The 26,877-nt window shown below is 43.5% G+C and overlaps 1 gene segment (V, D, J or C); it reads right to left on the reverse strand.

Annotated features, from left to right (window-relative positions):
* Positions 1-249: 249 nt before the first annotated feature.
* The window catches only part of LOC115097635, a 29,526-nt gene continuing 2,898 nt past the window's right edge, over positions 250-26,877 (reverse strand). The window contains 3 exon segments of the V gene segment in view: positions 250-307; positions 20,829-21,132; positions 21,575-21,670. Of these exon segments, the coding sequence occupies positions 250-307; positions 20,829-21,132; positions 21,575-21,670 (458 nt within the window).

Genomic DNA, 26,877 nt, shown 5'->3' on the forward strand with positions numbered 1-26,877 from the left:
CATGTTCATTCTGCAGTGTTACTCTGCTTATCTTTCCCTGGTACCCTGAACATACTCATTATGCAGTGTTCCTCAGGCAATGTGCCCCGCATCATTCAGGATTTTCATTGTAAATTCCTGTGACACCCACCATAAGATAATCTGATAAGGTTTAGACCCACATGAAGTCTCCCTCCATCACTCAGTGCTTTCAGCTCATCATGTCTAACACCTGCTCTGTGCTCTTCCTCTTTGTGTGACACTGACAGATCAGTCTGGGTTTTTGTCAGGCAATTTATCACAGTGGTATCCTGGGGGACTGTTATACCATTTCAGACAGTAATAGAGAGCGGTGTCTGTGACTTCTGCATTCTTTATGAGGAACTGATACTCTGTCCCAGCGCTGTTCACAGAGGCTGAGAAATGGGCTGATGATATTCCCGGCCCATACTTTGGTGCTGAGTAGGAGTGATGGTGATACAGCAGGAGCTTCGGTGCCTCTCCTGGGATCTGACTCAGGAAGAAAGTAGCATCTCCATCCTTTACTCCAACATTACAGGAAAAAGTTGCACTTTGCCCACGACTCACAGAGAGAACAGCAGGTGACAGCACAACTGTCTGAGACTGAACAGCTGGAAAACCAGAACAGAAAGAATTGTTAAATTAATATTTGCACCATTATTATTATGGGTAATTCAGTTTATAAATATCTCATGCCCCGCATACCTGCAATCCAGAGCAGGACAGAGAATAACAAGGTCTGTGGCAGCCTCATTGTGAGGGTGAAGTTCTCCTGCTCCCAGCTCTGATCTGTGCTGTAAATTGGCGGGAGCATAAATAGCAGCAGCAGGGAGACCCCCGGGGAGTGCACATGCAAATATGCAAATCATTATAGGTAATTATTACCATTCCTCTGTTACATATGAAATCGGTGTTAGTAAGATCCATCTCCCACTCTAGGCAGAGCTCTGCTGCCTCATTCTGTAGAGATTTTGTCTCTGAATTTTACTCCTGGGGGTTTGGGTTTCCATGTTCATTCTGTAGAGATTTTGTCTCTGAATTTTACTCCTGGGGGTTTGGGTTTCCATGTTCATTCTGTAGAGATTTTGTCCCTGAATTTTACTCCTGGAGGTTTGGGTTTCCATGTTCATTCTGTAGAGATTTTGTCCCTGAATTTTACTCCTGGGGGTTTGGGTTTCCATGTTCATTCTGTAGAGATTTTGGCTCTGAATTTTACTCCTGGGGGTTTGGGTTTCCAGGTTCATTCTGTAGAGATTTTGTCTCTGAATTTTACTCCTGGGGGTTTGGGTTTCCATGTTCATTCTGTAGAGATTTTGTCCCTGAATTTTACTCCTGGGGGTTTGGGTTTCAATGTTCATTCTGTAGAGATTTTGTCTCTGAATTTTACTCCTGGGGGTTTGGGTTTCCATGTTCATTCTGTAGAGATTTTGTCCCTGAATTTTACTCCTGGGGGTTTGGGTTTCCATGTTCATTCTGTAGAGATTTTGTCCCTGAATTTTACTCCTGGGGGTTTGGGTTTCCATGTTCATTCTGTAGAGATTTTGTCTCTGAATTTTACTCCTGGGGGTTTGGGTTTCCATGTTCATTCTGTAGAGATTTTGTCTCTGAATTTTACTCCTGGGGGTTTGGGTTTCCAGGTTCATTCTGTAGAGATTTTGTCCCTGAATTTTACTCCTGGGGCTTTGGGTTTCCATGTTCATTCTGTAGAGATTTTGTCCCTGAATTTTACTCCTGGGGGTTTGGGTTTCCATGTTCATTCTGTAGAGATTTTGGCTGTGAATTTTACTCCTGGGGGTTTGGGTTTCCAGGTTCATTCTGTAGAGATTTTGTCTCTGAATTTTACTCCTGGGGGTTTGGGTTTCCATGTTCATTCTGTAGAGATTTTGTCCCTGAATTTTACTCCTGGGGGTTTGGGTTTCAATGTTCATTCTGTAGAGATTTTGTCTCTGAATTTTACTCCTGGGGGTTTGGGTTTCCATGTTCATTCTGTAGAGATTTTGTCCCTGAATTTTACTCCTGGGGGTTTGGGTTTCCATGTTCATTCTGTAGAGATTTTGTCCCTGAATTTTACTCCTGGGGGTTTGGGTTTCCATGTTCATTCTGTAGAGATTTTGTCTCTGAATTTTACTCCTGGGGGTTTGGGTTTCCATGTTCATTATGTAGAGATTTTGTCTCTGAATTTTACTCCTGGGGGTTTGGGTTTCCAGGTTCATTCTGTAGAGATTTTGTCCCTGAATTTTACTCCTGGGGCTTTGGTTTTCCATGTTCATTCTGTAGAGATTTTGTCTCTGAATTTTACTCCTGGGGGTTTGGGTTTCCAGGTTCATTCTGTAGAGATTTTGTCCCTGAATTTTACTCCTGGGGGTTTGGGTTTCCATGTTCATTCTGTAGAGATTTTGTCCCTGAATTTTACTCCTGGGGGTTTGGGTTTCCATGTTCATTCTGTAGAGATTTTGTCTCTGAATTTTACTCCTGGGGTTTGGGTTTCCATGTTCATTCTGTAGAGATTTTGTCCCTGAATTTTACTCCTGGGGGTTTGGGGTTCCAGGTTCATTCTGTAGAGATTTTGTCCCTGAATTTTACTCCTGGGGGTTTGGGTTTCCAGGTTCATTCTGTAGAGATTTTGTCTCTGAATTTTACTCCTGGGGTTTGGGTTTCCATGTTCATTCTGTAGAGATTTTGTCTCTGAATTTTACTCCTGGGGGTTTGGGTTTCCATGTTCATTCTGTAGAGATTTTGTCCCTGAATTTTACTCCTGGGGGATTGGGTTTCCATGTTCATTCTGTAGAGATTTTGTCCCTGAATTTTACTCCTGGGGGTTTGGGTTTCCCTGTTCATTCTGTAGAGATTTTGTCTCTGAATTTTACTCCTGGGGGTTTGGGTTTCCCTGTTCATTCTGTAGAGATTTTGTCTCTGAATTTTACTCCTGGGGGTTTGGGTTTCCCTGTTCATTCTGTAGAGATTTTGTCTCTGAATTTTACTCCTGGGGGTTTTGGGTTTCCATGTTCATTCTGTAGAGATTTTGTCTCTGAATTTTACTCCTGGGGGTTTTGGGTTTCCATGTTCATTCTGTAGAGATTTTGTCTCTGAATTTTACTCCTGGGGGTTTGGGTTTCCATGTTCATTCTGTAGAGATTTTGTCCCTGAATTTTACTCCTGGGGGTTTGGCTTTCAGTTTATTTTACTGTTGTATGAAAGATTTATGGAGGTGACATCATAACCCGCTCAGATGTTTCTCGATTGTGCAGGATAAAACTGTTTTAAATAAATAAAAATGATTCTGAAAATGCTACAGTTTATGCCATTGAATTGTCCATAGGATTTAACTGAATAAGTGCAATTTATGTGGGTGAATGGCTTTTGAAAATTGCTACAATAGTAGTTACATTTACACAAGTAAATCCTTCTGAAAATTACCCCCTAAATGGGGTGATCTAGAGGACAGTGAAAGTCCCTGAGCATCTACTGCCAATCCTTTAGTAGTGAAACAAGGAGATGTGTGACTGTGTCATGATTCGTAGTTTCCTGTTTTCATTCAGAAAGTCACAGAGGGATAGAGCCAGTAACCAATGGCAGGGCAGCTTTGAAAATGCTTGATGATATCACAGTCTGCTCTGACTTCCCTGAGATGTCAGCTTTACTGAACTCATCTGACCTGTCTGGCCTCTTTCCTTATTGGAAACTAATGTAAGATAGGAAGCAAGCAGTGAATCTCTTTTGGGGGCACATAAAACATGTGAACCGGGACTTCACTGAATCTTCTACTACTTTTGGCAGCAAGTTGAATAAAATTGATTGAATTCTCTGACATTCAGGTTTTCTCCCTTGGATGCACATAGAGACTAGGGATGTGCATTTGTTTAAAACAAAATAGATAATGTCAGCTACATTGTCTACTTTGTTTCATTTCATTGTAACCATCAAACAAAAGAAAAATGCCGAAATTTCGTGTTTTTTTTAGTTTTGTGTCAGTATGTACTAAGTTCCATTGGATTTAGTGCACACTCAGTCTGGGTTGTGTGCACTAACAGAACTTAAAGGTGAATTTTAAAAACCCTGTGTGCGACAAAATGGGGAGATGCATGCACAAATCAGGCTCATGCGTGCCCACTGAATTTTAAAAGCCGCCCAGATGCGTGCAGATCTTCTATTGCGCACACATCTTATTCGATTTAATAGCAGCGAGGTCTAGGTGGGCATTGACATTTCAGGCTGTGGCTAAGCAATGTGCGTGTAAATACTTACGTCCCCAGCGCGTGCCCGGTGCTACTGCTGCGTAAATTTACTTCTACTGTGGAGGAGGTGTAAGTTGTAACCCTTCCCCCCCAAAAAAAAGCAGACATTTTGGAGGGGTTTAAAGGGTCTGGGGTAACTGAGGGAGTGCAGGCTATCAAACCAGGGGGGTGTGGGAGGACATAGCTCTTAACTGGGTGAATTGGTGGACAAACTGGCAAAGCTGACAAGGTGGATATGTGCCAGTTATAAAATACCCTGATTTATGCGATAGACTCGGGATTTGTGCACCCATTTAAGATGAGCTGCACATGTGTGCATGCTCAGGCCATGTTATAAGAGGTGCACATAACTTACCCCGGAGTACTCAACTTCGACGAAGGAAGTTTATTTCGATGAGGGCTGAAGTTCTTGGAAGAGGAGCTAAGTTTACACTCAAGTTTCCTTGTCGTCTGATTTTATATCAGAACACTAGGTATTAGAGATGTGAATCGTGTGCCAGATCGTCTTAACGATCAGATTCGGCTGGGGGGGGGGGGGGGGAAAACCTGATCGTTAAGATATGTGAATTGGAATCGTTTCCGATTCCAATTCACATCGCGAATTGTTTTTTTAGGGAGGCCCGCGCCGCTAAAAAAAAACAACCCACCCGACCCTTTAAATCGACCCCCCCCTCCTGACCCCCACAAAACCTTTTAAAATTACCTGGTGGTCCGGGGGGCCTCGGGGAGAGGAGAGATCCAGGGGGGCCTCGGGGAGAGATTTCCCGTTCCCAGGCATCAGCTGTTCTAAAAACAAATGGCGCCGATGCCCCTTTGCCCTTACCATGTGACAGGGTATCCGTGCCATTGTTTTTAACCTCCCGGAACAGTTGAGATTATATCTAGATTCCCACTCTTGAGAACCCCATAGGTTTGGAAAAAAGAAAATTAGGAGATGAGGAGATAACTAGGTTGTTTCTATGATTACCTAACTCTCTGCTCTAAGTGAAATACCTGCAGTGTCTCAAAGTGTTTTCCTTATGTTTAGGTATTAGTATAAAGAAGGAGTTTGTTGAATCCTTGGTTGTTGGTTAATAAAAAACGATTGCAATACCCTCTTGTATACTGTCTTACTGTATCCTGTAAAAATATGAAAAGTTCAATAAAAATTAAAAAAAGAAATGCACATATGTGTGCGCTAGTTAAGTAATTGCCGCGTCCCTGGGCATGAGCAGACGTACACGCGCCAATGTGCGCCTGCATGCCGCTTTGAAAGTTACTGTCCCTGTGCACACTAACCACGAAATTAGGGAAAAAGGAAAAAAAACAAAAGCAATGAACCTTTTTTAAAAATTAAATAAAGCAAAAAAACAAACAAACCAAAAACCAAACAAACCACGAAAACCATTAAATACATAAATATCTGGCATCTTTTGATTTCCCAGAAATTCTCTGGATTTGGGTCTCATACATACACGCAGGCTCTCTCGCATACACGTGAAGGCTCTCATGCACACATGCAAGTGCACTCTCTCTCTCTCATCCACATGCAGGTGCTCTCTCTCATACACATATGCATGGTCTCACTTCCTCCTGCACACAGGCAAGTGCTCTCTCATACACACATAGGGACTCACATGCACATATGCAATCGCTCTCTCTCTCTCATACACACATGCAGGCTCTCACTCCTTCATGCACACAGGCAGGTGCTCTCTCATATACATGGAGGGACTCTCCTGCACGTATGCAGGCTCCGTCTCTTTCATACAGACATGCAGGCTCTCACTTCCTCCTGCACACATGCAGGTTCTTTCTCTTTTACAAACACACACACACCTCTCTAAGGCATCCTCCTTTCTTCTGGGCCTTGTCTAGACCCAGGATGCTTCTTTTTTAGTGCAGGCGGGGAAGTGGGAAGAGGCAGCCCTGCTATCGCCAATCCTGGGCTATAGTCTTTATTCTGGCTGCGGTGGATTGGGCTCCACCATGGAGCTGCTGAGATCTCCTTCGGGCTGCGATGGGTTGGATTCTGGCTAGGGACGATGAAAATGAGAACAGAAAAAGCTGGACCCGGCACTGGAGCTCAGGTGCATTAACAGAAGGCATCAGCAACTGGGAAGAAAGGATGAGCAGATCAGACACTATCAGAGGGGGTTGTGAGGGAAGGATGCATCATCAGCAGGGCTGTTAGAGGTTGGAAGGTGAGGTGCATGGGCAGATCAGACACTATCAGAGGGGGCTGTGAGGGAAGGATGCATCATCAGCAAGGCTGTTAGAGGTTGGAAGGTGAGGGGCATGGGCAGATCAGACACTATCAGAGGGGGCTGTGAGGGAAGGATGCATCATCAGCAGGGCTGTTAGAGGTTGGAAGGTGAGGGGCATGGGCAGATCAGACACTATCAGAGGGGGCTGTGAGGGAAGGATGCATCATCAGCAGGGCTGTTAGAGGTTGGAAGGTGAGGTGCATGGGCAGATCAGACACTATCAGAGGGGGATGTGGGGGAAGGATGCATCATCAGCAGGGCTGTTAGAGGTTGGAAGGTGAGGGGCATTGGCAGATCAGACACTATCAGAGGGGGCTGTGAGGGAAGGATGCATCATCAGCAGGGCTGTTAGAGGTTGGAAGGTGAGGGGCATGAAATTCTGAAGCTGTCAGCACATCCTAGAACCTTGCACAATCCCTGTTTCAGACGCTTACTCTCTCCCCCAGCCCATCTTCCCATTTCAGCCTCTTAGATCACAATTCAGTCCCTCCAACCCCATCTTCCTTCTTAGAGCTGCCTGACCCCGCAGGCTCCATCACAAAGCAAAGGTCTCTGGTGTAGCCAAGTAGCAGAAAGAATAGCATCTCTGAAATGAAGCTTAGAAGATGGGAGGAAGGGCATCGCAGGGCAGGGAGCATGAGAATGAGACACAGATCGGGCTCAGAGCTGCTTCCCCAGGATAAACACTGTGCAGTCTTACTCTGCTTATCCGTCCCTGGTACCCTCATCATACTCATTATGCAGTGTTACTCTGCTTATCCGTCCCTGGTACCCTCAGCATACTCATTATGCAGTGTTACTCTGCTTATTCGTCCCTGGTACCCTCAGCATACTCATTATGCAGTGTTACTCTGCTTATCCCTCCCTGGTACCCTCAGCATACTCATTATGCAGTGTTACTCTGCTTATCCGTCCCTGGTACCCTCAGCATACTCATTATGCAGTGTTACTCTGCTTATCCGTCCCTGGTACCCTCAGCATACTCATTATGCAGTGTTACTCTGCTCATCCGTCCCTGGTACCCTCAGCATACTCATTATGCAGTGTTACTCTGCTTATCCGTCCCTGGTACCCTCAGCATACTCATTATGCAGTGTTACTCTGCTTATCTATCCCTGGTACCCTCAGCATACTCATTATGCAGTGTTACTCTGCTTATCCCTCCCTGGTACCCTCAGCATACTCATTATGCAGTGTTACTCTGCTTATTCGTCCCTGGTACCCTCAGCATACTCATTATGCAGTGTTCCTCTGCTTATCCGTCCCTGGGACCCTCAGCCTACTCATTATGCAGTGTTACTCTGCTTATCCGTCCCTGGGACCCTCAGCATACTCATTATGCAGTGTTACTCTGCTTATCCGTCCCTGGTACCCTCAGCATACTCATTATGCAGTGTTCCTCAGGCAATGTGCCCTGCATCATTCAGGATTCTCATTGTAAATTCCTGTGGCACCCACCATAAGATAATCCTTGATAAGGTGTAGACCCACATGAAGTCTCCCTCCATCTCTCAGTGCTTTCAGCTCATCATGTCTAACACCTGCTCTGTGCTCTTCCTCTTTGTGTGACACTGACAGATCAGTCTGGGTTTTTGTCAGGCGCTGTATCACAGTGGTGCGCTGAGACACTTGAATACCATTTATAACAGTAATAGAGAGCGGTGTCTGTAACTTCTGCATTCTTTATGAGGAACTGATACTCTGTCCCAGCGCTGTTCACAGAGGCTGAGAAATGGGCTGAGGATATTCCCGACCCATATATTGGTGCTGAGAAAGTGTGATGGTGAAACAGAAGGAGCTTCGGTGCCTCTCCCGGGATCTGCCTCTGAAAAGCTATACCATCGTCATCCTTTACTCCAATATCACAGGTGAAAGTTGCAGTTTGTCCGAGACTCACAGAGAGAACAGGAGGCGACAGCACAGGAGGCTGAGACTGAACATCTGGAGAACAGAACAGAAAGAATTGTTAAATTGATATTTGCACCATTATTATTATGGGTAATTCAGTTTATAAATATCCAGTGCCTTACATACCTGCAATGCAGAGCAGGACAGAGAATAACAAGGTCTGGGGCAGCCTCATTGTGAGGGTGAAGTTCTCCTGCTCCCAGCTCTGATCTGTGCTGTAAATTGGCGGGAGCATAAATACCAGCAGCAGGGAGACCCCCGGGGGAGTGCACATGCAAATATGCAAATCATTATAGGTAATTATTACCATTCCTCTGTTACATATGAAATCGGTGTTAGTAAAATCCATCTCCCACTCTAGGCAGAGCTCTGCTGCCTCATTCTGTAGAGATGTAGATGCGTGCGGATCTTCCATTGCGCACACATCTTATTCGATTTAATAGCAGCGTGGGTCTAGGTGGGCATTGACATTTCAGGGTGTGGCTAAGCGATGTGCGTGCAAATACTTAAGTGACCTAATGCGTGCCCAAGACTACTGCTGCGTACATTTACTTCTACTGTGGAGCAGGTGTAAGTTATAACCCCTCCCCCGAAAACCCCCCCAGATATTTTGGAGGGGTTTAAAGGGTCTGGGGTATCTGGGGGAGTGCAGGCTATCAAACCAGGGGGGTTTGGAGGACATAGCTCTTACCTGGAGGACAAACTGATAAAGCTGTTAATGGTGTGGATAAGAACCAGTTATAAAATACCCTGATTTATGCGATAGACTCGGGATTTGTGCACCCATTTAAGATGAGCTGCACGTGTGTGCATGCTCAGGCCATGTTATAAGAGGTGCACATATGTGCGCGCTAGTTAAGTCATTCCTGCATCCCTGGGCATGAGCCGATGTACGCGCGCCAACGTGCGCCTGCATGCCGCTTTGAAAGTTACCGTCCCTGTGCACACTAACCACCAAATTAGGGAAAAAGGAAAAAAAAGCAAAAGCAATGAACCATTTTTAAAAATTAAATCAAGCAAAAAAAAAAAAAAAACCAAACAAACAAACCACGAAAACCACATGAAAAAAGCCAAAACACTGCACACAGCTAATAGAGACTACAAGGTCTCCTTTCACCTGAGTCTGAATTTAGCTTTATTAGACACTTACATTACAGACAGACTGATAAGCATTAGGTAACTAAAAGCTCCTCTCATGGAAACCTCCTGACATTAAACAGTTTCCAGACTGTAGAAGAGCTGAGGGCAGTCAGACTCCCCGACTCTCAGCTAAGAGCAGGAGAGATCAGGCTAGGCTGGCTCAATGTGGAATCAATCATTATTCCAGAGGAAGCTTTCCCTAGATCTTCCTCCATCGCTGACTGCTTCATTTTATCAGTACAGCACTCAGCATTCAAAGGGTTTGTCCTGCTAACTTTTGGAGCAAGCTGGATAAGCCCCGGTGTTTAAAATCCCCCCTCCCCCATTAACCGGGTAAATTCTGTCTGGGGTAATCGTTGATAACTTCTAATACCCTGTCCAGGAGCCACTATAAACTGTCCGTGCATGCTTGGGCGTTATTGCCTCAGAAGTTACCTGAGAGCAGTGATTGTATTTATCAGTGTCTCCCAGCTAATCTCAGCCTGAAGCAGCCTCTGCCACACGTCTGCCCATCCTTGGTGCAGGTCATTTGCATGAGAAGTTACCTGAGAGCAGTGATTGTATTTATCAGTGTCTCCCAGCTAATCTCAGCCTGAAGCAGCCTCTGCCACACGTCTGCCCATCCTTGGTGCATGTCATTTGCATGAGAAGTTACCTGAGAGAGTGATTGTATTTATCAGTGTCTCCCAGCTAATCTCAGCCTGAAGCAGCCTCTGCCACACGTCTGGCCATCCTTGGTGCATGTCATTTGCATGAGAAGTTACCTGAGAGAGTGATTGTATTTATCAGTGACTCCCAGCTAATCTCAGCCTGAAGCAGCCTCTGCCACACTTCTGCCAATCCTTGGTGCATGTCATTTGCATGAGAAGTTACCTGAGAGCAGTGATTGTATTTATCAGTGTCTCCCAGCTAATCTCAGCCTGAAGCAGCCTCTGCCACACGTCTGCCCATCCTTGGTGCATGTCATTTGCATGAGAAGTTACCTGAGAGAGTGATTGTATTTATCAGTGACTCCCAGCTAATCTCAGCCTGAAGCAGCCTCTGCCACACTTCTGGCCATCCTTGGTGCAGGTCATTTGCATGAGAAGTTACCTGAGAGCAGTGATTGTATTTATCAGTGTCTCCCAGCTAATCTCAGCCTGAAGCAGCCTCTGCTACACGTCTGGCCATCCTTGGTGCATGTCATTTGCATGAGAAGTTACCTGAGAGAGTGATTGTATTTATCAGTGACTCCCAGCTAATCTCAGCCTGAAGCAGCCTCTGCCACACGTCTGCCCATCCTTGGTGCAGGTCATTTGCATGAGAAGTTACCTGAGAGCAGTGATTGTATTTATCAGTGTCTCCCAGCTAATCTCAGCCTGAAGCAGCCTCTGCCACACTTCTGCCCATCCTTGGTGCAGGTCATTTGCATGAGAAGTTACCTGAGAGCAGTGATTGTATTTATCAGTGTCTCCCAGCTAATCTCAGCCTGAAGCAGCCTCTGCCACACGTCTGCCCATCCTTGGTGCAGGTCATTTGCATGAGAAGTTACCTGAGAGCAGTGATTGTATTTATCAGTGTCTCCCAGCTAATCTCAGCCTGAAGCAGCCTCTGCCACACTTCTGCCCATCCTTGGTGCAGGTCATTTGCATGAGAAGTTACCTGAGAGCAGTGATTGTATTTATCAGTGTCTCCCAGCTAATCTCAGCCTGAAGCAGCCTCTGCCACACGTCTGCCAATCCTTGGTGCATGTCATTTGCATGAGAAGTTACCTGAGAGAGTGATTGTATTTATCAGTGTCTCCCAGCTAATCTCAGCCTGAAGCAGCCTCTGCCACACGTCTGCCCATCCTTGGTGCAGGTCATTTGCATGAGAAGTTACCTGAGAGCAGTGATTGTATTTATCAGTGTCTCCCAGCTAATCTCAGCCTGAAGCAGCCTCTGCCACACGTCTGCCCATCCTTGGTGCAGGTCATTTGCATGAGAAGTTACCTGAGAGCAGTGATTGTATTTATCAGTGTCTCCCAGCTAATCTCAGCCTGAAGCAGCCTCTGCCACACGTCTGCCCATCCTTGGTGCAGGTCATTTGCATGAGAAGTTACCTGAGAGCAGTGATTGTATTTATCAGTGTCTCCCAGCTAATCTCAGCCTGAAGCAGCCTCTGCCACACGTCTGCCAATCCTTGGTGCATGTCATTTGCATGAGAAGTTACCTGAGAGAGTGATTGTATTTATCAGTGTCTCCCAGCTAATCTCAGCCTGAAGCAGCCTCTGCTACACGTCTGGCCATCTTTGGTGCAGGTCATTTGCATGAGTAGTGAAGCATAATTCAGAAGAATGAGGCTTCTCATGAAATCTAAGTGTTAATTAAATTGATAAAAATTACAAAAAGATGCATACACGGATTTAAAGTGCAAAGCGAAGAAGAAGAAGAATTTTTGAAATAAAGCATTGAAGTATAGGAAGGTTGGAGGTTTTTGACCTATGATTATAAATGAGCAGATGCCTTTTGTTCAATTTCCAACAAGCAGGCATCAGCGCATTCTGAGGTCTTTTACTTTTATTGAACGCATTTGGGGTTATGGTCACAGGCACTGGTCCGTCAGTTTAAAGTGAAGAATATTTTCTTTTTGCTCTACTTTTTATTCCTTCACGTGCCTGTTTTTGATTAATTTATCAGTAGTGTGTGGATCCCCTGGTCGCCCACTAGATGGCTCCAGATCAGTGCCCAAGTTTTTCCACCTTAGTGGGAGAGACCATTTCTAAGCAGCACCTCCCCTTCAGGATGGCTGGAAATCGTTTCCCTTTAGTCCTCTTGGCGGGGCTAGGAGTAGGAGTAGTATGATTATATTGGTTAAGCATCTGAAGAGTGAGGAGCTATTTTTGCTTTTCCTTATTTGAGTGAGGCCTACCCACTTCACTCGATGTTTTGTCACTGAGGAGAATCCAAGCTGTGCACTCCCTGTCTATGAGATCTCCCTCATTTGCATGGAGACTGTGTTAAGGTTTTTTGCTATTTTTATAAGGTTTGACTGCTGTGAACCCTGCACCCATTTGGTGATGGTCTTCCCTGGATCCAGAGACCAGGGAGCTGAAGATCTCTCCAGAGAAGAAGCTGCAGTGACAGAGTGAGAGTTTTGGCTTTGAAGATTGTTTCTCCTGTGTTGTAAGGAGGTTTTTTTGATCCACCCTTCCTCCCAGAGAAGCTGGGCTGTGATAGCTGGCTTTCTGCTCACATCAGACTTGTCCTTCAGAGAAGTCACCACCATCAGAAGGTCGGGAAGAAGGAGCAAGATCTGGAGATCCCCAATTGGATCTCCAGCCCAAAGGACCAGGTCACAGACTGAGTTCAAGAGATGGAACATTTAGATTTGGGTAAGAGTTTTCCAAGATTTAGGGGTCTCCCCATCACTAGAATTTCCTTGGCCCACTGGGACAACTTAAGCACTCAGTAGAGGAGTGATAAGCCTCATCCCAGGAGCCTGAGAGACAGGACACATACCCAGAGCAAAAGAGAGCCGGGTAAACTGAGACAACTGTAAATCTCACATTTTGGATTGATTATTGGACATTGATCTCACTGTGAAGAATCAGTATATCTATTCTGAACACCCACATCTGTCTCCAGCCTGTCTATCCCTACAGCGGTACATCACAAAAGTCACCAGAGATACACACACACCAGGAGGAATTCACCTCACCGCCTGGGCCATGAAAGTTTGCCTTCACCCCACACCTTTGGGACCAGGACCTGGGGAAGGGAAATAGTGAAGGAAGTCCCAGAGACATAACTGGGATCTATTAAACCCAGGTCCTTCCTCCTCAGCGACAAGACAGAGGTTTGGGGTCAGTAGCAACTTAAGCAGATTCACAAGGCAAACACACAGTTCAGTCCAGTCCAGAGCAGCTTAAACAAGGCACAGATACACTTTCCTTATCTCTTCACCTGGCAGTTCTTCCTCCTGCTCCTTTGCACTTCCAGCTTAGTCAGACCCAGGGCTTGGATCTGGCACCATGAGCCTTCATTCACAAGGATCCAGTGCTTCAGTTTCCTTATTTTATACCCCCTCCCAGCTCACTTTTTGACCAGTCACTGTGTTTGGTCCGCGCCTGCTTCAGGAACGCTACAATCACGGGCCCTGAATTTGGCCACCAGGTGTTACCCTTAAGGGATGACTGAAAGGTGTCTGGACTTTTTTCTGGACAGTACTGATTTTTGCATCAATGTCCAAAAGCTAGAGCTAGCACTAAAAACCTAGAAATTGTCTGAATTTAAATCCTCTGAGTCCCGCTCTGACTGTAGGCTGCAGCCAGCAAATTTCTCCTCCTCCTCCTCCAATCCCAAACCCACTCCTCCCCAGCTTTGAACTGCTCAGTTAAGTCAATTTGTAGATTATTCCTTGATAACGGGAGGAGACTTTAATTCAATTATTAATGTCATTCCAGATGCTAAACCTTCTGCAAAGTATTCTGGACTGAGCATTTTAATGAAAGAGTTACGGCTGCTGGACGTTTGCCTAATCTCACACCCTGAAGAGCTTAATTTTACTCTTCCTTCCCAACCACATAAACGTTGCTTTCGCAGAGATTAGTTTTTAATATCCTCCTCCTTATTTAATAAAGTGTAGGACGTTGATACTGGTACATGCCCCATGTTTGTTACAGTTGCTCCTTGGTGAGGTTCAAAGTCATGCTTGTACATGGTGGCTTCATCCCTCTTTCTCTCATGATGAACAGTGTGAAGAAAACCTCTGTGAGAAATGGGAGGAATATTTAGCCATTAGTGACTCTGTAAAATCATTCTGCTGCCACGCTATGGGCAGATGGTAAAGCGGTCAGGAGAGAAGAGGTCATTGCTTAGGTTACAAGGAAGCACAAAGCCCAGGGCAGAGAAACATTCAAGCTCCGGGTAGAAGCGGGGAACTGACGGGACAATACGTGCCAATTCATGGGGAATTGTAAAAGCCCGATGCGCGCCTTAATTAGGGGACGCACGGATAGGTCGGGCTCACGCGCGCTGAGTGGATGCTGAAAGTCGCCCGGGTATGCGCACTCACATCTTGGAGGTTTTTTTAAAAAGGGGCGGGAATGGGCGTGGAATAGGCGGGGCTTGGGCGTTTCGGGGCACGAGGCTGAGATGTGCGCATGAATACTTACGCGACCCGGCGCGCGGCGAGGCCTCCTGCTGCCTAACTTTACTTCTGCTGTGGATGCCCTGTAAGTCATAAAATAAAGATCAATAGGCAGATCGGTGGGGTTTTACGGATCGGGGATACCTGGAGGGAGTGAAGGCTCTTAAACCAGGGGGGGGGGGGGGTTTGGAAGACCTCTTTCTTAACTGGGTGAACTGGAGACTAACTGGTAAAACTGGAAAAGGTGTTGGTGCGCGATCCTTTCCAAATCCTCTGATTTACATGATAGAAGCGCATTTGCACGCACTCGCTCGCACCCACATGTGCGCGTGGCCAGGCTATTTTATAAAATGCACGCCTAGATGTGCGCAAGTTATTAAATAGCCGTGTCCCTGGGTGCGGGCCGACGCCCATGCGCACCTGTCAGCCCACACGCTGGTTTGAAAGTGACTGTCTTTATGTTTCCTGCCATTAAATCGAAATCTGAGGATATGAAATACACATTAAATCAGTTAGTACAGCTGAGAGCCCTAAGAACCATGCGGAATTTCAGAAGTGAATTGTTTTGTGAGGGTAATAAAGCTGGTGAGCTTCTAGCTCAGATGGCTAGGAGTGCTAAATCTAGATGATATCTTACTTCCATCAAAGATCATCTTGGTGAGGAAGATACGAGTAGTTACGTGTGCTGTTTGACAACCAGTGACAACAGATATTTTTTTGAAACATTACTCTCAGCTGTACTCTCTATTTTAGTCTCCATTAACAATATGGGAGTGTTTTTTTCCAAGACACATCTCTTCCTCAGGATTCGGACTCTCAAAAAGAAATTTTACACCTACCTGTAACAGAATTGGAAATTGATTTTGCTATTAAAAATTTGAAATTGGGAAAGACTCCAGGCCTAGATGGCTTGGGGTCTGAATACTATAAGATATTGAGATCATCCATTTCTAAACCTCTGTTACAATATTATAAGTGCATATATTATATAGGGGCCTTCTTACCTGGGGATAATCAAGCCCTGATGTCATGCAAAAAAAGGTAAAGATTCTTAATATCTGACCTCTTGTCTTCCTATATCTTTATTGTAACACCCACTTGACCACTTACCTCGTGGGGCATTCCTGAGTCTGGCACCAACCTGGCGGGAGCCCTCCTAGGGCAGACTCCGTCGGTCCTCGCGTTCTTGGCACCTAATGCCTCTGCCTGGGGAAGGTGATTTCCCTCCCTTCACCCTAGGAAATCAAATGGGACTGTGATCAAGGTTGGTAGTATGTACAAATATATACAGGTATACTAGACTATATAAGTATATACATTTCTACATGACTGTGTACATCACTAATAGGATGTCAAACAGCACACTTATCTACTCGTGGTCAATAGTCTCAGGCCACACAGCTATATACATTTTTATAAGGTAGCAAAGACACTTAATATTTGACAATTTGGGATTGTTGGCCCCCACATATACCACCATATAGAAGGGACATGTTGCATTCCCGCTTAATAAAGTATTATTCTTATCCTCCCCCTTTTATTCCAAGTCTCACCCATGTGAAAAGATGCAACTGGGCTGATGGGCAGTGTTGGCCTAGGGGGTCAATTGTTTCTAAACCACTGCCAGCTCCTCGGTGCTGCTTCCGCATAGCTGATAGGTATGTGTCAATGCTGGAGTCAGTGCACACCCTTCTGGCGACCTGACTACACCTCATAAGAACATAAGAAAATGCCATACTGGGTCAGACCAAGGGTCCATCAAGCCCAGCATCCTGTTTCCAACAGCGCCAATCCAGGCCATAAGAACCTGGCAAGTACCCAAAAACTAAGTCTATTCCATGTTACCATTGCTAATGGCAGTGGCTATTCTCTAAGTGAACTTAATAGCAGGTAATGAACTTCTCCTCCAAGAACATATCCAATCCTTTTTTAAACACAGCTATACTAACTGCACTAACCACATTCTCTGGCAACAAATTCCAGAGTTTAATTGTGCGTTGAGTAAAAAAGAACTTTCTCCGATTAGTTTTAAATGTGCCCCATGCTAACTTCATGGAGTGCCCCCTAGTCTTTCTACTATCCGAAAGAGTAAATAACCGATTCACATCTACCCGTTCTAGACCTCTCATGATTTTAAACACCTCTATCATATCCCCCCTCAGCCGTCTCTTCTCCAAGCTGAAAAGTCCTAACCTCTTTAGTCTTTCCTCATAGGGGAGCTGTTCCATTCCCCTTATTTTGGTAGCCCTTCTCTGTACCTTCTCCATCACAACTATATCTTTTTTGAGATGCGGCGACCAGAATTGTACACAGTATTCAAGGTGCGGTCTCACCATGGAGCGATATAGAGGCATTATGACATTTTCCGTTTTATTCACCATTCCCTTTCTAATAATTCCCAACATTCTGTTTGCTTTTTTGACTGCCGCAGCACACTGAGCCGACGATTTCAATGTATTATCCACTATGATGCCTAGATCTCTTTCTTGGGTTGTAGCACCTAATAAGGAACCCAACATTGTGTAATTATAGCATGGGTTATTTTTCACTATATGCATCACCTTGCAGTTATCCACATTAAATTTCATCTGCCGTTTGGATGCCCAATTTTCCAGTCTCACAAGGTCTTCCTGCAATTTATCACAATCTGCTTGTGATTTAACTACTCTGAACAATTTTGTGTCATCTGCAAATTTGATTATCTCACTCGTCGTATTTCTTTCCAGATCATTTATAAATATATTGAAAAGTAAGGGTCCCAATACAGATCCCTGAGGCACTCCACTGTCCACTCCCTTCCACTGAGAAAATTTTCCATTTAATCCTACTCTCTGTTTCCTGTCTTTTAGGCAGTTTGCAATTCTTGCAATGTCAAAGATTCAAAGCTGCAAAAATCAATAGTTCACCTCCAAGATGTACATTGGCTGAAGTGGCATTCCCAAAGCTTGAATTAGAGGAGCAGCTTCGTGACGGGTGGTAAGGGCCCAAAGAAGCGATGGACCTGGAGGGCAGCAAAGGATTCCTGCAGACATCTACGGAAGGTCTCTGCTCTTTACCCATCCATAATAGCCTTCACTTCCGAAGGAGTTTAGAGGGTCCTGAGTAGGAAGACCGCTGACAAGCAGGGCAGGGAAAGTGAAGCTTAAGAAGATGGCAGACACATCCTTCAATTTGATTGGTGAGTAAAGATACTGTATCCCATAAACTCCTCTGGAGGAAAAGTAGCTATTGATGATGGGGTCACAAGATTGGTACTGATAGGTTTCACTTAAGGGAGATGCAGAGAAACGGACAGTGTTAGCCTTTCAAGGCAAGATGGAGATGCTGTTATTTAAGTCCATTGGCTGTCAGTGGGGAGAGCACTAGTTGCCATGATAATAAAACTGGAAGATTGATTTGTTTCCTAATCAGGTTTCAAAGTCGCGCCAACTCAGGAAAGGGTCCAAGAGGATGGGTGCTGAAAGGTGGTAGAATGGGAATAGCGGTAGTGAAAGTTCTTATAAGTTTAGAGAAAACTCTCCACATTGGTGTCCTGGAAAAGGTGATTGATGCTCTGCTGTGCTCTTGAAAAGATGGAATCCCAATTCTAGGACCCTTTAGAGCTGAGGTCCAGTAGAGTGAGCCATAAGCACTATTAATCCAGAGGTACCACTAGTTTTACTTCCTACCAAACCAGGAGCAGAAGACTGGGTTGAGCTGAAGAAATAAAACCAGGCCTTGAGTACAGGCGCCTCCTGCAGGTCTAGAAGAAAACCAGAGGACCTTGAACAGCTGTGGAACTTGAACACCATTAGATGCAGGCGCCCCCTGCAGGTCAACGGTACTATGATGAAGAGAGAATCAGGAGACTTGGAATAGCTATAGAAGTTGAAACCTGGGTGCAGGCACCTTCTGCAGGTCATAAGGATCCCAGGAACAAATGCAGACGCCTCCTGTGGGTTGTATGAAAATGTTCCAGGAAAGTTTGCAGGTGCTTCCTGCAGGTCAAAAGACGTTCCAGGAACAGACTGAAGAGCTTGAAATGAATCTTGGATGCAGGTGCCTCCTGAGGGTTGTCAAAAAAGAAAATTCAAACCCAAACATGCTTAGTAGGAGTTCTTGACTTGGAACAAGACACAAAAGTCCAGGAAACACGGGCCTGTCACAAGACACGCTCACCAAATTCATGGCCTTTGCAACCTGTTATGAGTGCAAGGTGTAGTCACTTGCTCGAGAGACTGAGCCCTTGGATCATTGCACAACCTCTCGGTGAGGCTTCAAGGAAGACATCATGGGAGGTGAATGTATCCAGGCTCAGGCTGGACGTGGAACATAGCTCTCAGACCTCTGCTGAATCTGCGTGCACAGAGTGACTCCCAGCAACGCAAGGCTGGTCTCTAGGGTAGTGTCCGGCCACTCAATAGTCCTTTTGAACCTGCCACTTGGAATGGCCAGTGCATGGACGAAGGCTCTGGAGACGAGGAACTTAGACAAAGGCTCCGATTCAGGTTAGAGTTCAGTATCCTTGGGCAGTGCATCTCAGCGTGCCCTACACACCCTGCTCTACCACCCCAGTTCCACTGATTTTTTGTCTGCAAATTAAGGCCCCTGAATTACCCCCTTTCATCCTCAACTTTCTCTGTTCCACCCCCTCCCTGCTAATCCACACTCTCTCTCCCACACCATCCCCCAGGGATGACCCCGGCTCTCTGTGCTCTCGCCCCCTTAGGAGTCACAGCTCCCAGGCTTGTGCACCCTTACTCTACCCCCAGAGCTGCCTGCAGGGAGTGCCCCAGGCTCCCTCCTCCCCCTACCTGCAGCCTCACTCAAGGGGAGTGGCGGGAGCAGTAAACAGAGGGACCCTGAGCTTTTCACTCTTTCCCTGGAGACCGGCAAGTGATGCAAATTTCCTGAGTCTCTGGGGTGAATCCAGAGAGTTCCCACTCCCAGCTCTGCTTATGAACCCCTGAGGAGCAAGCCCGCTCCTCAAGGGAGGAGTTCTAGGCCTGGGCTTGGGGAGCAAGCAAACGCTTTTTGTCTTCTCATCTTCCCTTCCATATGGCCATTAGGTGGCTCAGAGGCAAGGCCCCTGCCTCTCGCCCTGGCACTTTGAGACGGAGTTAAACTGTTTTTGCCCTGAACTCTGTAATTGCAGTTTCTATACAAGGAGGGTGGAGTAAACGGCACACACATGTAGACAACATACAATGAAAAATAATGTGTGTGGCAAACAATATACCCAACAATATCTCTTAACAATATAGAAATTTTAATTGTACATACAATCAGCAATGTAGTCTATATTTGTAAGTGCACAGTCACAGAAAATATAAAACATATAAAGCACAAAACATAAAACACAAACTATATGTGTGTTTTATAATTTCTGTGACTGTGTACTTACAAATATATACTACATTGCTGATTGTATGTACAATTAAAGTTTCTATATTGTTAAAGAGATATTGATGAGTGTATTGTTTGCCACACATTATTTTTCAGTGCAGTTTCTATGCCTTTCTGCCTCCCCCCTGCAATCTCTGCAGCTCTTATGCCAAGCGTTCTTAGTTAAGGCTGCAGCTTCTGATCGCACTGCTACAAGCCCTTTATTCAGAGGGTGTATAAGCCACAGAATGGCCCGGCCATCAGGTGGACTGTACCCTGTACTACAGGGGGCTGCGATGCTTCCTGAAAGAGTTCAGACTACATCGTATCATGCTGGCCAAGGGCCATCTGCAAGCTGAACTGCCCAAAGCACACCGTGCAACCTGCCACCCCACCCCACTGCTCCCCCAATCTCTCGGTGATGTGAAACGCCTCTTGCAGCTTTGGACCTCTGGTTTAGAGTCTGTGACTTAGGCTGGGCATTGGGGGTGGGATAGGGATAGCAGCAGAAATCAGTGACCCAGACTGTGCCTGCGGCTGGAATTATACAGACCCTGCAGTCAGTGACCCAGGCTATGCTCTGGGGATAGGATACGGGGTAGTTTCCTTCCCAAAGATCTCACTGAAATGTGACTCCTGGAAGAGGAGGAAGGACAAGGAAGCAGCAGGGAGGAGCAGTACAGCTCCCTCCCTCCATCTCTCAGTGCTTTCAGCTCATCATGTCTAACACCTGCTCTGTGCTCTTCCTCTTTGTGTGCCAGTAAGAGATCAGTCTGGGTTTTTGTCAGGCGATTTATCACAGTGGTTGGCTGAGATACTTGGATACCATTTCAGACAGTAATAGAGAGCGGTGTCTGTAACTTCTGCATTCTTTATGAGGAGCTGATACTCCGTCCCAGCGCTGTTCACAGAGGCTGAGAAATGGGCTGAGGATATTCCCGGCCCATACTGTGGTGCTGAGTAGGTGTGATGGTGATGCAGGAGGAACTTCGGTGCCTCTCCTGGGATCTGACTCAGGAAGTAAGTAACATATTGATCCTTTACTCCAACATCACAGGTAAAAGTTGCACTTTGCCCACGACTCACAGAGAGAACAGCAGGTGACAGCACAGGAGTCTGAGACTGAACATCTGGAATCCAGAACAGAAAATGTTAAAATAATATTTGCACTAACTAATATCACCTCATTCGTCAAAAAATTTTGTATGACTTATATTTTACTGATGTTGAAGACAATCCTCACAGCCTGCTAATACACATTACTTACCAAAAACATTTTTTTAGGATGGAGTGGAATGTTTCATACTTTCTTATGTTTCCTCTGGCACTGGAAATTCAACTTCTAATCATTAATGATGCACAGCCAACCACTTTATATATATATATGTACAGATTTTTTTTGCATGCAAAAAATTTTAAAAATCTCAAACAACTGTGTCCACCTAGAATTTATTTGCTTCAAACAATCATTAACTTCTAAATTTCTACTTCTTCAAGCTGAACGTTAACTTAATATTTGTGAAATTGTTATTATGAGTATTTCAGCTGATAAATATCCAGCGCCTTACATACCTGCAATCCAGAGCAGGACAGAGAATAACAAGGTCTGGGGCAGCCTCATTGTGAGGGTGAAGTTCTCCTGGTCCCAGCTCTGATCTGTGCTGTAACCTGAAGGCAGACACTGGGTGGGAGCATAAATACCAGCAGCAGGAAGACCCCCTCCTCTCACCTCCCTCCCCCCTTCCCCTGGGAGTGTATATGCAAATATGAAAAAAACATTAGTAATGATACACTGTGGACATAACAGGGGAGAAAGATTGATACTTCACACATATCCAGCATAGCTCTCTGTTTCAACAGTAGGGGAAATTAAGAAAAGGGGATCTATATACAGACAACAACCAACAAGGACTGAATTACATAGTCTGGGTAAACAAATAAGCATGGGGGTAGCTTGCTTATTGCAGCGGTTACTACCCCTAACTAATTAAGCTAGATATTTCACTTAGATCCAGTTCCAGCACTGCTCTCTACATTAATGGTGGGGGTGGAAGGGAAATAGAACCAAAAGGTTACTAAGAGCCAAGAGAAACAGATAAGTATGAGGAAAAAAAAAATGTGTGAAGCTTGCTGGGCAGACTAGATGGGCCATTTGGTCTTCTTCTGCCGTCATTTCTATGTTTCTATAATCACACAATTACACATTTGCTTGCTTTCTCAATTACATAGGCTCTCAATCACACAATTATATACACGCTCTCTCCCTCATTTACTGGCTGATACAGTACAGCACGCTCCGATGGAGCACACTGTTAACCCGCCATTGAATTCGCGTTTTCGACGCGCTAGTGTAAACCGCCTCTCTCGTGGGGTAAGAAGACCGTCGTGGCCGGTATTGATGTAAATTATATTAAGAATGTAGTCGTCTTAATTAGGCAGCAAATTCTTAGATGTTACCCATGAGAGAGTACAGTGCAAAGCCTTCCTCCCAACTAGGTCACCTTTAGGAATGGGGTGTATAGGGATTCGAATAACTATCGCCCACCCAGTAATGTCTCTTGCCGGTAAAGAGGGGAGGCGAGGATAAATAGTACAATATTGTATTTTTTTACATTGTATTTTTTTTTTATTTTATTTAAAACACTAAAGAAAATATGCTGTTTCTTTATAACAGTGTACACATATAAACAACAACTTCTCCAAATAATCTCTTCTATTTCCTACAGAAGGTATAATCTATAACTACACAAGAAATTACAAATAAAAAAATTACTCAAGTATCCAGTTGCTTCTATCTTGCCCACTTATCAGATAAGTGTTACCCTTTCATTCTCTCTTTTAACTCTGTACTAAAGTTAATACTACATATATTGTTTCTTTTGACTAAAAAGAATTGATTCTCTGTATTTCCTTTTTATTTTAAGTCCAGTATTCTTACTTCTTTCCTTGTCATTCAGGTAAGTGTTATTCTTTCAACATAGTCTTTTCTTTTCTCTCTTTATCTCAGTTTTTATTCTTTCGCTGTATTTTCCTGTGTTTTATCCTTAGAAACACATTATTGATGTTTATAAGTGCTCAGGCCTGGCTCAAGTACAAAAGTGTTCTTTAGGTATGAAAACTTATCTGTTTCTTCATCTGTCGATGCTGGCCAGTTTTCTTTTCTTTACTTCTTCTTCTTCTTTTTCTTCTTCTTCCTACTAACTTATTCTTTAAATGAAATCAACAAAAGAAACTTTCTCCCTAAATTCGCTCCAGATCTTCCGTAAGCTGGTCAGTGTGTTCCCTCAATGTGGATGTATTTGCAGCTTATTGTTACTTGTGCATCTAGCTAGTGTAAACCAAAAGATAATTACAATGTCCCTACTTTTCTTTTTATATGAAAGAACAACTTCACAAAATAATAAAATTACCTTGGTGACTCAAGCATTCATTCTTTGGTTCCTGTCCCATGAAATTAAGATATTACTTGCATCCGGTTTGAACTTTGGCTTCTCTTATTCTGTATATCAGTGCATATAATACTTGGCTTTGTCAAGTATTATTATTACTGTTGCAATCAACAGATTCTCTGTCATTTGACTGTGTCTTTAACAACTTTTCAGCATAGAGTGTATATCCTGTGACCTTTACTTCATTTGATGAACCAGTCTGAATTTTCAATTTTTTAGTGTTCCTCAGGGTTAGAGATCACCAACACTCACATTCCATCATTAATCCTATTAATTGCTGTACTAATACACGAAACAGCATTAACATTATATTTAATCTCTCCTTACTATTACCTTACCTTTATCAGGAACCTACCCTTATACATTCACTCATTCATCTCTACTAGTGTGAATGTTCTTTCATTACTTATTTATGCTTTATATTACTTTTTATGGGCCTAGAAGTCAGAGGACCTCGACAGCACCTCTGCTCACTTAGACTTCAGCAGTGACTGTGATTGTAATCAGCTGATCCTTCACATGCTGCTTTCCTTCCTCACTCCTGTGCCATTCGGAACTGCAGCACTGCCCCAGACAGCACAGCTCTTCTCTCATTGTTTACTTCCTGATTGTATCTTGTTCAGTGCTCTACTCTTTTGCCTGACTCTTTGATTCAGACCTGACTGAGCGCTGCCCATCACAATAAAGAGAACAAAACAGATGTCTGGCTGTCAGCATCCTCTCTCTCAACTATTCTTCTTGCCTTCAGATCGCATCACTGGCCAAAAATACTGGTTCCCAGTGCTTCCTGCTTTCAGGTAACATTTTATTTATTTACACTATTTAAATATTCCCCCCTACTTAAAAATTAATGTTGTCCTCAACATTCCACTATGCTATTATCATTCCCTCTGCTTTTCATTCATACCTGGTTCCTGATCAGGTAAGTTTGCAATATGTATTTTTAGCATAAAGCAAAATTACTTACAACTAATTCTTGTTAAATACATTTTTCATTCAATATTAGATGTTATTCAGAGAAAGAAAGATATATATATATATATATATATATATATATATGTTTCCCATTAATACACAACATAGTTCTCAGTTAAATACTTAGGTATTTGTCCTTTATTTATCCTTGTAGATTGTTTAATATATATGGGTTAGCTCTTATCCCTATCTAAATCTTCAGGAGATTCAGTACTTGAACTATACTCTCTTATTGGTGGTCTTATTATTTCTATTCTGTGTTTCTTATCATACTGTTTTTTCGTATCATAAACGTTTTCTCAGCTTCTTCTCTAGCAATTTTCTTCTGTTTCTCTGCCTCCTTTCTTTTCCACCTTTCTTCTTTTCTGCGCTTCCTTTTTTTTTTTCTCTTGCAGATGTTTTTCCTCTGGTTCTCGCCATCTCCTCTCTTCTCTGCTTCCCTGCTTTTCTAATTTCTTGTTTTTAATGTATTTCAAAAGAAGTGTAGTTCTTTGGGTTATAAGCTCTCTTGTCTTGGGTTCTATGTCTCCCAACAGAGTCTCAGGATTGTCACAGATGTTCTCTTCATCAGCACAATAGCTTTCTAAAAAATTTCTATATTCTGAATCTTCTTCAATGCTCCTCGCTTTTGCATCTTTTTGTATAAAATTCGTAAATGCTGGCAATGTTACGGTTGGCAACGTTATGGTGTCTGTTGGTGCAATCACTAATGACATTATAGGCAAGGCTTGTATTTTAAAACATTTTACTTCTACTACTTTTTCAGTCAAAGGTGGCAGTGTAACTCTTTTATTCCTTATCAATTTAACAAATCCTGACCTATCTGATTCCTTACTTTGTATTGCAGTCCAGATTTTATATATCCCATGTTTTTTTATAATCTCCTGCTGCTAGTTGTAATAATTCTTTAAATATTCCTCCTAGTTCTTGTAATATATTAATTCCTAGAATAACAGGTATCCTTTCTGTAGTTCCTTCATTTGTCCATTTACAATCAGGTACTATGAAAATGCATTTTTGGGTGATGTTTTGTCCTAGGCAAGTAATATCCGCTTCCATACAACCTTTTACTGGTAAATCTAGTCCATTGATAGCCACTAATCTAACCCAACGTGCATCAACCAAATCAGTCATACTCTCAAAATGTTCTTTGAAAAATGATTCTGGTATTATTGTGACATCTGAACCTATATCTACATAGTATTTGACTTTAATACCCTTTATTAATATTTCTAGAATTGGACTTTTACCAAAAGCTTTTCTTTTGTGTAAACTGGATTCAGCTGATTCTTCCATCATTCTTTCTGAATTTAAGCTTTGTTGTACTTTAACACTACTAGTAAAATCTGTTGTAGTCATTGGTTGTATTGACCTCAAGTTGGTATTATTGTTTCTATCTTGTATTCTATCTCTTTCCACTAGTTGAGTATTTCTACATCTCCCACTGGATGTAGATTTTTTTTCAGATCTGCAGTATCTTGCTATATGTCCTGGCTCTTGACAATTTTAACAAATGTATTGTCCTCTTTCATTTTTTATAGGAAGCCTTTGTTTCTCATTTGTTGTAGTATAGTTATATGTAGTTCTATTTCCTGGGGCTGTGTTCGTCTAAATGGGCTCTTTCTTGTTCCACATTTCATAAGTCACATCCTGTAATTGCCTTGTCAAATATTCCTGTTGTTTCTTTAAATTATCTTGCTGTGTACACATATTTGTCACTAAAGTAGTTAATGTATTCACATTTCTCGTCAATTCACTAGTATTCTCTATCTCTACATTAATCCCACTTATACAGACTTCCCCTCTGTTATGGGTCAGTAATTTTGGCATTTTCTCTTTTTCTATTTGGAGTTCCTCATCTTTCCCTGCCCAAATTATTGCCTCTTGTATGAGTTCTGGATATTTGATTATATGGATGATTATTCAATCTTTTCTTCATTTCTCTCCTGAGTCCAGGGTCTCTAATACCTATTACAAATCTTTCTTTAAGCCTCTGTTTTGCATTACCCATGCATTATGGGTCGTGATTAATTGCTTTGTTCATTTTTTCTTGTAAACTATATGCAAAGGTTCTCAGATCTTCATCCACTAATTGTTTCTTTCATAAAATTCTTGTACTCTAACACTTACGGGTACTTTATCTCCATATACAATTTTCAATTGATCAAATAAATCTTCGATGTTTCTTAATTGATCAGTTGCCATAAATTTAACTGTGTCTCCTGCTTGATCAATCAGATGGTCTTTTACTAGCTCTATTTGATCTTCGGCTGGTATTCTTAACACTTTGAGTGCTGCCTTTGTTTTATCTATCCATTCTTCCAATGTTAAATCACCTTGTTTTCTTGGAATGCCTGAAAAATCAAGTATCTTTTTGTCCCTAGGAATAAACATGGAAACAGTTCTATGTCCTTCACCATGTTGAAATCTTTGCTTTTCATGTACTCTTCT

This window comes from Rhinatrema bivittatum, chromosome 8, assembly GCF_901001135.1.
Source record: "Rhinatrema bivittatum chromosome 8, aRhiBiv1.1, whole genome shotgun sequence".
In the NCBI taxonomy this organism is placed as follows: domain Eukaryota; kingdom Metazoa; phylum Chordata; class Amphibia; order Gymnophiona; family Rhinatrematidae; genus Rhinatrema; species Rhinatrema bivittatum.